Source organism: Brienomyrus brachyistius, chromosome 10 (assembly GCF_023856365.1).
Source record: "Brienomyrus brachyistius isolate T26 chromosome 10, BBRACH_0.4, whole genome shotgun sequence".
Taxonomy (NCBI): Eukaryota; Metazoa; Chordata; class Actinopteri; order Osteoglossiformes; family Mormyridae; genus Brienomyrus; species Brienomyrus brachyistius.
Genome location: NC_064542.1, coordinates 26,466,668 through 26,478,710, shown reverse-complemented (window position 1 = coordinate 26,478,710; position 12,043 = coordinate 26,466,668). Strand labels below are relative to the sequence as shown.

The 12,043-nt window shown below is 43.5% G+C and overlaps 2 protein-coding genes across 2 annotated transcripts; one reads left to right on the top strand and one right to left on the bottom strand.

Annotated features, from left to right (window-relative positions):
• Positions 1-1,696: 1,696 nt before the first annotated feature.
• Positions 1,697-3,666, bottom strand: trmt112 (tRNA methyltransferase activator subunit 11-2). The gene is made up of 4 exons (XM_049029666.1): positions 3,449-3,666; positions 3,103-3,204; positions 2,939-3,031; positions 1,697-2,299 (listed from the first exon to the last, which is right to left on the bottom strand). Exons 1-4 carry the CDS (start codon positions 3,521-3,523, stop codon positions 2,198-2,200), a joined length of 372 nt encoding a protein of 123 aa, XP_048885623.1. The 5' UTR covers positions 3,524-3,666; the 3' UTR covers positions 1,697-2,197.
• A 959-nt stretch (positions 3,667-4,625) lies between these two features.
• Positions 4,626-12,034, top strand: prdx5 (peroxiredoxin 5). The gene is made up of 6 exons (XM_049027463.1): positions 4,626-4,765; positions 5,938-6,072; positions 6,348-6,479; positions 7,323-7,361; positions 8,132-8,196; positions 11,581-12,034. Exons 1-6 carry the CDS (start codon positions 4,754-4,756, stop codon positions 11,687-11,689), a joined length of 492 nt encoding a protein of 163 aa, XP_048883420.1. The 5' UTR covers positions 4,626-4,753; the 3' UTR covers positions 11,690-12,034.
• The last annotated feature ends 9 nt before the right edge of the window (positions 12,035-12,043 follow it).

The window sequence follows — 12,043 nt, the reverse complement described above, 5'->3', positions numbered from 1 at the left end:
GAGGTGGCAGCGTCATACACAGGGTGAAGCACGGCGGTGGCAGCGTCATACACAGGGTGAAGCACGGAGGTGACAGCGTCATACCCACGGTAAAGCAGGGAGGTGGCAGCGTCATACCCAGGGTGAAGCAGGGAGGTGGCAGCGTCATACCAAGAGTGAAGCAGGGAGGAGGCAGCGTCATACCCACGGTGAAGCAGGGAGGAGGCAGCGTCATACCCACGGTGAAGCAGGGAGGTGGCAGCGTCATACCCACGGTGAAGCAGGGAGGTGGCAGCGTCATACCCACGGTGAAGCAGGGAGGTGGCAGCGTCATACCCACGGTGAAGCACGGCGGTGGCAGCGTCATACCCACGGTGAAGCAGGGAGGTGGCAGCGTCATACCCACGGTGAAGCAGGGAGGTGGCAGCGTCATACCCACGGTGAAGCAGGGAGGTGGCAGCGTCATACCCACGGTGAAGCAGGGAGGTGGCAGCGGCATACCCACGGTGAAGCAGGGAGGTGGCATCGGCATACCCACGGTGAAGCACGGCGGTGGCAGCGTCATACCCACGGTGAAGCACGGCGGTGGCAGCGTCATACCCACGGTGAAGCAGGGAGGTGGCAGCGTCATACCCACGGTGAAGCAGGGAGGTGGCAGCGTCATACCCAGGGTGAAGCAGGGAGGTGGCAGCGTCATACACACGGTGAAGCAGGGAGGTGGCAGCGTCATACACACGGTGAAGCAGGGAGGTGGCAGCGTCATACACACGGTGAAGCAGGGAGGTGGCAGCGTCATACCCAGGGTGAAGCAGGGAGGTGGCAGCGTCATACACACGGTGAAGCAGGGAGGTGGCAGCGTCATGCCCACGGTGAAGCAGGGAGGTGGCAGCGTCATGCCCACGGTGAAGCAGGGAGGTGGCAGCGTCATACCCACGGTGAAGCAGGGAGGTGGCAGCGTCATACCCACGGTGAAGCAGGGAGGTGGCAGCGTCATACCCACGGTGAAGCACGGCAGTGGCAGCGTCATACCCACGGTGAAGCAGGGAGGTGGCAGCGTCATACCCACGGTGAAGCAGGGAGGTGGCAGCGTCATACCCACGGTGAAGCAGGGAGGTGGCAGCGTCATACCCACGGTGAAGCAGGGATGTGGCAGCGTCATACCCACGGTGAAGCAGGGATGTGGCAGCGTCATACCCACGGTGAAGCACGGCGGTGGCAGCGTCATACCCACGGTGAAGCAGGGAGGTGGCAGCGTCATACCCACGGTGAAGCAGGGAGGTGGCAGCGTCATACCCACGGTGAAGCAGGGAGGTGGCAGCGTCATACCCACGGTGAAGCACGGCGGTGGCAGCGTCATACCCACGGTGAAGCACGGCGGTGGCAGCGTCATACCCACGGTGAAGCAGGGAGGTGGCAGCGTCATACCCAGGGTGAAGCAGGGAGGTGGCAGCGTCATACCCACGGTGAAGCAGGGAGGTGGCAGCGTCATACCCACGGTGAAGCAGGGAGGTGGCAGCGTCATACCCACGGTGAAGCACGGCGGTGGCAGCGTCATACCCACGGTGAAGCAGGGAGGTGGCAGCGTCATACACACGGTGAATGTGTGTCTAAATGTATGTCTGTGCTTTATGTACCTTGCTGCTGTACAAGAATTTCCCTCTGGGATCAATAAAGTTAATCTAATTTAATATAATATACAAACACCACACGCAAGATGTTTTCTAATACAAAACATTAATAGGATTTTTTTCCATTTTATTTAAATTTCTTTAGATTCCAAAACACAAAATATCTGTGTCCATATACAGAACAAATGCTTATAAAACAGAAAGCAAAAGTCAAAAGGAAGTGTGCCAATTTAGATTATGCATGTTTACATACTTAAGTTAGGTCATCATTACCCTGGACACAGAACAGTGTCAGTCTGTGTTTGTCCAGAACCTGTGTGACCCACAGCTTTATTACACACAGTGCAAATAAATGTTAAAATTGCTGAATAATGCAACATTAAAGGCATGTCCAGTGACAAAGATCAGATCAGCACAGATGATGTTCTGCAGCTTGAAACACCCTTCACTCTGGGTCCCAAAACAAACTGAGCATTGGTGACTTCAGGTTTGGTGCTTTACTGATGCAACTCACAAACTTTTGTTTTGAACATTCAATCATGTTAACATTTAAACACACACGTCCAGAGTGAGGAGTACCCTTTAACTTTTCAGACCTCATCCTCATTCAGCAGCATGTTCGGAATGCCACGGGATATTGGGAATTCTCTGCCTGATTCTGGGCAGCGCAGACAGCCTTCCACCACTTCTACCTGAAGAGAGTACAGTTGTTAGATTATTCAACAAATTTCAAATCAAATGCAGGGTTCACATTAGAACAGCAGACTCTACGGCTGGCCTGCATCGCAAGGAGACTGGAGATGGTGAAATATTACTTACAGTTTTGAGTAAGAAATAGTATCATAAAAAAGTAATCTGTAAATTAATCTTCATATTGGTCCAGAAGTATAATTTTTTCTTTTGAAGATTTTGAACCACTGAAATAAGTACGTGTGTTTCACCCGTACAAAGGACCAAGAGCAAAGTAAAACAAAGCTATTTTTCCTGTTCCAGCCTTTCCCTGATGTTCCCAGTCCATCTGTAACATTTTTCATGTATTTACAATTGTTACAGAGCATAGCAGCTAAGTGTGTGTGTGTTTGTGAGGTGTGCCTGTTCTGCTTGCGTGGCACAGGATTCCTCCTGCAGTGAGGCAATATGGTGTCTAAACTGCACATTGTGTGTATGTGCCCTGTGACAGACTAATATACCATCCAGGTGGTTAGCCTTGTGTCTCATGCTGCTTGGTACAGACTCCAGGCTCCAGCCCCTGTATCCCTTACCACGATAAGTCCTAGGAAGATGAGTGTTATCTGCTCACTTCACACATAACATAACAACACATAACATACCTCTAGAAGCACACGGTGGACTCTGCGCAAAAATTCTTCATTTTTCTCAAAGTCAGGAACAAGTTCTACAGGAAGTTCGTTCAGATGGCCCAGCTAAGAAAAAAAATGTAGTTACCAAACAGACTAAGAACGTGTAAAACGATGAATGTTAAAATGTGTCTCACTCCTTCTGCAGCCTGCACCAAGGCGACCCATTCCAGTTTTGGGATCATTCGGGAAACAAACTCAGGATTGAACTCGACTTCGCTCACTTTCACCTCCGTTGCCTATAAACACAACGGAAATCCACGTAGAGGAAAAAGGGTGACCAAACAAATAATTCATTTCAATACAGGAAATCTGAAACATAACGGTGAATAATTTAGAACTACCTAGTACGTTGCAACAACAACTTAATGTGTGTGACTAGATTGCTTATGTGTCCGTATTAACCAAAGTACAAACATGGTACTTTGCATCTTAAACATGGTATTTTGTTCGGATTATTACATACGTAAGGTGTTTACGTACCTTAATAAGTAGTGGATAACCTTTTGTAACCCCCTTCACGTGGGATGTTAGCATGTTATGGGTGAGTAATTTCATCTTCGATTAAATGGAAGACGACGTTAAATTAATTCAAATTTAAATGCTTTACTGTATCAGCTTTTATATTTCGTAAAGCGCAGTCGTATGAATTGAAGCACACGCGCATGTTACACCGGAAATACATGCAAGGTGCAACCAAAACAGCTTCCCCTGGCTCTAATTTTTGTTCCGGAATGTTTATACATTTATTATTGATATTTCTTCTTTTTTAATTGAATGCGAATAATTGCATGAGAATAAAGTCTCAAATTATTTGTGAACCTTTGGGAATGTTTAATATTTCCGAACAAAATTAACATGCTAAAGCTGACTAAATATACGTTTTAAATAAAGTAATACGTTTATAAGCATTTTGAACTTGAACTGTTTCGTATTTTAAAATGTGTTAACGCTACCGAATTGGATTGCTCTGACCGTTGCGGTAACAATATAGCCTAATTAATAATAGTGCTGTTACTATACTGTAATATACTAATGTAATGATACTATGAATAATACTATTATGATACATTTTCCCACGTACACCTACAATCCATCCATCCATTTTCCAAACCGCTTATCCTACTGGGTCGCAGGGGGTCTGGAGCCTATCCCGGAAGCAATGGGCACGAGGCAGGGAACAACCCAGGATGGGGGGCCAGCCCATCACAGGGCACACTCACACACCATTCACTCACACATGCACACCTACGGGCAATTTAGCAACTCCAATTAGTCTCAGCATGTTTTTGGACTGTGGGGGGAAACCCCATGACGACATGGGGAGAACATGCAAACTCCACACATATGTGACACACGCAGAGACTCAAACCCGGGCCGCAGAGGTGTGAGGCAACAGTACTAAGCACTGCAAAATCATGCCGCCCTATACCTGCAATCGCTTTTCATAATTCTGAAAAGTTTAGTTGTCGAAATATTTTAAGCGTTCCTCGGGCTGGGCCAGTATGCATTTTTATTGACTAAATTTGTGATTCACAGAAAAGTTTAGTTCACACGACTGTAAACGCGACTGAAGAGCAAAGAGCCGAATGAGATTATCGGCGGTTCGGACCTTTTAGAGCAGCGTGCCAAGCGCAGGCAGCTGCTGATTGGCTGTCCCAGTCTCTATTTCACTTTTCATTGCTGATGATCAGTATCACTCACCCGGTTTGCTTCCAAGTGAGCGCTGTAGCATTTAAAGCTTTTAGAGTTTCCTGAAGTTCGTTGTACCATTTACATCTCGCCATCATGCCAATTGAGGTAAGAAACCGACTACAATACATTAAAAACACTCTACTGTGATTGCATATATCTGTATGTATATGTATTTTGAATTGTATTATACTGTTATTGTAGTTATTTTATAAGGGTACGTCAAACGGATAGCAATTGATGGTGATTTTATTGAGGAAGCACACATGTAAAAAGGAGAAACAATGCTTAGCTACTTGCATTTTCCTTTTAGTTCATATTACCGCTAATTGGTAGGGTAGGTTCGTTATTTACGTTTCACTTTTGGGTATACGTTTGTAGTTTATTTTAACCATTTACACATATTCTTGGGAATAGTAATTCTTGGGGCAAGAATTTTATTTTAATTCTTGGGAGAACAGATGTGTTTTATTTTTTATACAAAAAATGTTTTTCATAAATCTGAAAAATTCTATAATAATAATAATGCAATAAACGTTTATCAGTATAGTGTTAGAATCAACTTGATTAATAAATGATGTCGCGTGTTCACGCAGTGCTGACCACGGTGATCCTGTCAGCTCATTTTGTGGTCGAATTTCTGTCAACATGTTGTTCAATGTGTTTCCTCACGCGTCGTGTGATTGTAATCTGCCGTAATCCGTTTTTTTTGTGTGTTTTACGATTTTACTAATGTATTGCGGTTTACCCGTTTCTATTTTTGTTAGTATTTTTATTAAGAATATATTTCTGTCTTTTTATACCTCTGCAATTCCGTTCTTGACGGATGTCGATGTACTCTGATAATCTAACTGTAATCTAACTGTAATCTAACTGTTATCTGATGGTAAATGTCATTGGAACAGTCATTTCTGGCTTTTCATCGCAATCCCGTCTATTTAACGTATAAAATTTTCAAGCGTATTTAAGCTGTACTCTAAACTGAAAAGACACTGCGCACTCATCCCCTATAAGTGACGAATGATTACAATGAAAGGCAAGAACAGCACAGAACACGAATGCGGACCCAGACGCCTCTGTGTCAGTAACTTAGTAACCGAGTGTTTTGGTCTGATAGTTAGAGCGTGGCCGGGTGGGCGGCAGTGAAAGAGCGCCCCCCAACGGCAGCTTGCCAGATCTTTATTGTAACAACTTTGATCTCCTTCGCCAAAACTATAATCCTCCAATCTGATATTGTGTTCAGTTCCAGAAATGAACATTTTGTTGCCCACTTCCCCCAGGTCGGACAATCGCTGCCTGCCATTGAGGTGCAGGAAAATGACCCAGGCAACAAGGTGTCCATGGACCAGCTCTTCAAGGGGAAGAAGGGGGTGCTTTTTGCTGTCCCCGGGGCCTTCACCCCTGGGTGTACTAAGGTACTCATGTTCTGGACATGCAAGGAGGGTGTATATCGACTCTAAAAGGAGTCAGTTGCTACTTGTGCAGTTAAATGGATTTTCCAAATGTGTCTTTGATGGAAATGATGTTTTTGGCAGGCGGATAAGGGGAGCCTCGTTTGCGCAGCCCGTAACAACCCCTGTCTTCCATGTGCTTGTTTGATAGCCTCGTCCGTAACGCTGTCTCTCACACTTTGTTTTTCTTCTCCTCTCGCTTCTCACTCCGCCTCCTTTCCCCGTGGACCCCCCCGTAGACACACCTCCCTGGGATCGTGGCGCAGTCAGCGGAGCTGCAGCGCAAGGGGTTCGCGGAGGTGGCCTGCATTTCCGTGAATGACGTCTTTGTCATGGCTGCCTGGGGAAAGGAGCAAGGGGCCGAGGGCAAGGTGGGCGTGGAGGCAGCTCAGGAGCGTTATGTTCTTACATATGTAATAATTACACACACACTAAGTCTTGGATACATACTGATCTCATGTTCACTCATTATTACTGAATCGTGACACATCTTTCATCTCAAGCAGTTACTATGTTTGTTACTATGTCTGTTAATTCTGTAATCCTTTGTGAACTACTAAGGAATTACTGAAGCGAGAAGTAATGAATAACACAAGTTAAATACTAATCTCATGTTTGTTCATCATTATGCATCTTTCATCTCAAGTGCTTACTATATTCGTTCATTATTTGTACTTCAGTAGTAACTCAGTTATTACTACATATTTGTAAAGTGTTACCACCACACTACTAAAAAGCCATATATCAGAATTCCATTTTGAGGACTTGTTAAAAAAAAAAAAAGGCTATTTACTCTTTTTGTTAAATCGCCAATATTATTGTTATATAAAAAAACTGAGGAATTAGCATTACATAGTTAGCTTCATGAATGCAAAGCCAGTAGCCATATTCCTCTATTTTAATGAAAGGTTTTTAACAAAGCAGTTATGATTATTAGAGCATATTTTTTTTCTAATATAGAACAAAAAGTGGTTTTGGGGTGTATTTATGAAATGGTACAAAGTGACTTTGCATAATTTTTTGTTTATAAAAATGACACGTTTATGACAAAAGGCGTGCTGGCGTGTTGAGAGACTGGCTTCATAAGCAGTCCCTCACCTGTGTGGACAAACGTACTTTGCAGGCATATATATTGTGTTCCTCCGCAATTTCACTTCAGACTGATCTCCTCAGGAGCACTGGCCTCCTTCTAAAGCAGGTTCCTCTACTTTTAGGTCCGAATGCTAGCCGATCCTACAGGAGCCTTCACTAAGGTTGGAACCATGATTTGGTTTATTTGTTTTTTTCAGTGCCTTTATCCTGAGCCCCACACTGCTGTCTTTCTGTTTTTAATTTACAATTTTTGAATTGCATATGTATTTACATAATAGTACAGCATTTGCATCTGTCTTACAGTTAGGGCGACCAGATAATCCATGTCACTTTGAGCTCAGACAGGATTTGTAAGATATCATTTCAATGAAAAAGACCTGGATTTCACTTAAGCACTGCATTCTTGCTGTGTGCTGATTGGTCGGAATCAAACTGTTTAGCTAAGCACAGGAGGTTCTCAGTTTTACAGTAAGTGACATAGAAGATCTGGTCACCCTAAAGAGTCTTACAAAATCAAAACTGAATTAACTAATCTTGTGGGCCCGGTGTATGATGGGTGAGTGGGTGGTGCTGTTGCGTCACTCTGCCAGGGCTGAGGGTTTAAATCCCTTCTATACTCTCTATGTATTAAGTTTGCATGCTGTCATGTGGGTCCGCAGCCTGCATCCTTAGAGGTGCATTTGTCCTAATTGGCTTCACTAAATTGCCCGTAGCGTCTGCCTGTGAGTGAGTACATGTACATGATTTTCCGCCGTGTGCCCCTGCCTGGTGCCCTCTGCTGCCTGGAAGGGTCTCCAGTCCCCGGTGACCCTGTCCAGGATAAGTGGATAGATGGTGGGTCAATGTGACACACACTGGGCTCCAACTGGTAAGTGGGATTTTCTTTGTTGAAATATAACATTGAATAACTTTAGCTTCGTGTCTCTTGTAGGCAGTTGATCTGCTGCTGGCTGATGATCATCTATTCGAGGTTCTGGGGAACCAGAGATCCAAAAGGTGAGAGCACCCTGGTCCGTGATTGATTTTGATATATCAACCTTATTATGTTCATGCTGCTCGTTTTTGGCCAGTTTTCCCAGTTCACCTGTAATTCTTCCGCTTTCTAGACCTGTAATATGACAAAAAGGGTGGTGAGAATACTTGCTTGCCTTCACACATATATACCTCTAATATCTATTGTGGTCCAGTTGCGGCAACACAAATGACACATTTTTACCCATCACTAGAGATGTATTACTATAATTAGGACAGTCGCCTTTATTTGTAGGTTGGTTGATAGTAGTGAACATACTGACCTCAATGAGAAAAACAGCACCGATAGTTACTAATCTTAGGTAATTTGTGAGGCAGCCGGCTACTGATTTTTTCTAATTGACTATATGGCTTCAAAATGCCATGCTTCAGAAGGCCATGCTTCAGAAGGCCATGCTTCAGAAGGCCATGCTTCAGAAGGCCATGCTTCACAATGCCATGCTTCAGAAGGCCATGTCTGCCTAATAGCACTGTGGTTTTCCTGTGCCTGTCAGCTTAAAGCACCTGTATTTGACTTGTATTGTGCCTTCTTGTCTCTCACCACCAGTATGTGGTTGACAATTCAAAAGAATTCAAATAGCTACTTAACTGCAGCGCAGGATAACTTTAATTGGCCCTTAATGCAAAATATGAGTTTAAAAATATGGAAAGGATGTAGTTATTCTTTATTGGCAGTAACCCACAGGTGATTTGAATAGCAAGACAATTACTATTCAGTCATTCTGGCTGCATTATAATTTGTTCCTTGTTCCTTGTTGAAGATGGGATTGCATTTGTTAGAAAATGTACTAGTACAATAGATCATTGTTTGAACATTATTTGAATAAGTAGTGAGTTACGTATCTAGTTACTGGAAACTTTGGAAATGATTGACAAGTCATACGAGAAAGGAAGCGTCTTATTCGGCTGGGAATTGTGACATATAACACAATGCCGGAAGTTTTTAGTTCAAATGCAGAGTGATGAGTCACACTCTCAGGCAGTCCTTTGTGTTACGTCCTGATCTAGGGTCAGGATATAAGCAACGATGACTGAGAACGGGGGGGGAGATGATATGGGTGTGAAGGATAAAGAAATGGAATGACACCATAGGCTATAATTAGGGTAGGGTGTATTTTTAAAATATGGGGGTAGGGGACGTGAACTTCGGGAGTGACAAAGGCCAAAACAATAAACAAAACCCAGTGAACTAGATACATGTGTATCGATGACCCAGTGAACTTCCCTAACCGGAAAGAGATATAAAACAAAAGACAATTACTAAATTAACCCTTTCTAACCACAAAACAGGGACAAAACGTAGTACATGCAGAAAACAAATGGCAGTCATTAGTCAAAACACGGGTAGACAAACACAAAAGCCGAATAATCAAAATCGAATCGAAATCCAAAAGCGTGACAGTCGAGGGCCAAAAACAGGTCATAACAGTATGTCAGAAATACAATGAGCAAAGACAGGGAGCACCAGCAACCAGCTGTCCGATGGGGTGGTGAGACACCTTTTACAGTCCATGACTGGAGAGGTGGGAAACGGGAACGAGGCGACGACAATCAATCCATCCAGTTTTGGCGCTGCTTTCATGGGGGGAAGTGGAAAATGTGGAACCGGATGGGCAGAATTGCAGAACGGGATCTGAAAGGGAAAAATGAATATACAGGCACGCAGACGTAACACCCCCACCCACAAGAGTGGACCCATGCACGTAACATCAAATAACACACAATGGTGTCCACAAATCAATTCGCTCTGGACAACGCATCAACAACTACGCTCTCTGACCCACGTTCATGTACAATGACTAAATTCAAACTCTGTACAATCAGAGACCAATGTAACAAGCGGTGAGTACTAGAAGACATACGATTCAAACATACAAGTTTGGCAGTACTTCCACCCAGGTAAATCTCAAAGTGTTGGAGGGCCAATAAGAGAGCAAGGACATCCTACTCAACAGTATTGTAATTCAAATGGCGTTTTACAAACTTAAATAACTGAGTAAAAATAACTGAGTGGACTATCCGGCCCCATTTCGTCGTCTTGTAGGAGCACGGCACCACTAGCATTTACCTCTAGTTTAAACGGCTTGCTGCATAATAATAATTTAACGCCGTCAAAAGCTTGTTGGTACTTTGAGGTCCATGCGAAAACTGTACCTTGCCTTAGAAGGTTGGTCAGAGGTAAAACCACATCCGAGAAATTTTTACAAAAACACCGATAGTAACTGGCCATACCTAGAAACCGCCTAAGGTTCCGTTTGCTATGAGGAATTAGGAACAAATTCATAGCCTCTATTTTCGCCTGGACAGGCTTAACTACCCCATGCCCTACCGTTTTTCCTAAATAGGTAACCATACCTTTACCAAATTAACACTTCGCTAAGTTCAAGACCAAAGGAGCTTCACGTAATTTTCCAAAAACGATTTCTAACACACGCATATGTTCTTCCCAAGTACCGGTATAAACTACAATATCATCCAAATAGATTTTACAGTTAGAGACATTACCCAAGACACTGTTCATCAGCCGCTGAAACCTAGCAGGTGCGTTTGTAAGTCCAAAAGTCATAACTGTATATTGCATAAAGGTGTCCGGAGTAGCAAAAGCAGAAATCTCGGAAGCATTGGGAGAAGGAGGAACAATAACCCTTTAAAAGATCCAGTTTACTCACATAAGCAGCAGCAGAACTGATACGATCCTCCATACATGGGAGTGGAAAAGACTCCGTATTTGTTACGGCGGTTACCTTTGGATAATCAGTACATTAATCTGGATTGTTTTCATATACATTTCCTGCTTTCCCAATAACCATGCAAGAGCCTAGTGTCTGCGGCTTTTAACGGGTTCTGTGGCTCCCCCACATTATGAATAGCTGTCAGATATTTGGGCCTGTACAACTAAAATGTGCTTTTAGGTTGGAAATAGACTAATACCCAGAATCCATCAGGGTATAGTACAAGCTCCGAATTGCACCCATTGCTTGCTGGTTCCCCTCATAGTTTTTTATGGTATGTGACTCATTGCTAATTGAGTAATTAAGCCATAGTCAATTAAAGATTATACATTATTGAAGGGATAGTAATAATGATGAGTATACTTGCTGAAAGGCATTATTAAACATCTCCTTCTGAAGATCAGTGATTTACACAATTCGGGCGTAAGAAAATACATTCCTCTTCTGAACTTGGGATTCAGTGCCCTTCAGAATAGTGGAGTGTATCAGGTATGACACATCTTTAGTGTTATTTATGTGGTATATATGGTACATAAGCATAGACTTGTCAGACTCTCTAAAACCACTAATTAAGTCAGAATGTTCCGACTCCCCTCATTTCCCACCTGTTTTTCAGGTATGCGATGGTGGTGGAAGATGGCGTTGTGAAAAAAATAAACGTGGAACCTGACGGCACAGGCCTTACGTGCAGCCTGGCCTCCAACATCCTCGCTGAAATAGTGTAAACAAGTTTAGACAAGTTTGTATCTTGTAGTAATTCCAGCTTTCCTATCAGTTACTCTATAATTTCCTGTTTTCATCTGTCTTTTCAGTGAGTTGACTTTGGGTCCTGTGAGAACAGGCATATGTAAACATTACGCACAACTAACCTTGATAAACCAGTATGTTGACAAACTGGTTTTTGCCAGGATGACCATTGGAGCACTTAAAGACCGGTCAATCTCACATTAGCTTTGAGGAATTCCTGCACTGTGAGTCTCCTTTTGTTACTGTAAATGCAGTGTTTTTCATTGTTGATCCTAAGACATTCACTCAATACGCACAAAGTAAAATTCTAACTAAGCAATTGAGCTGTGTGC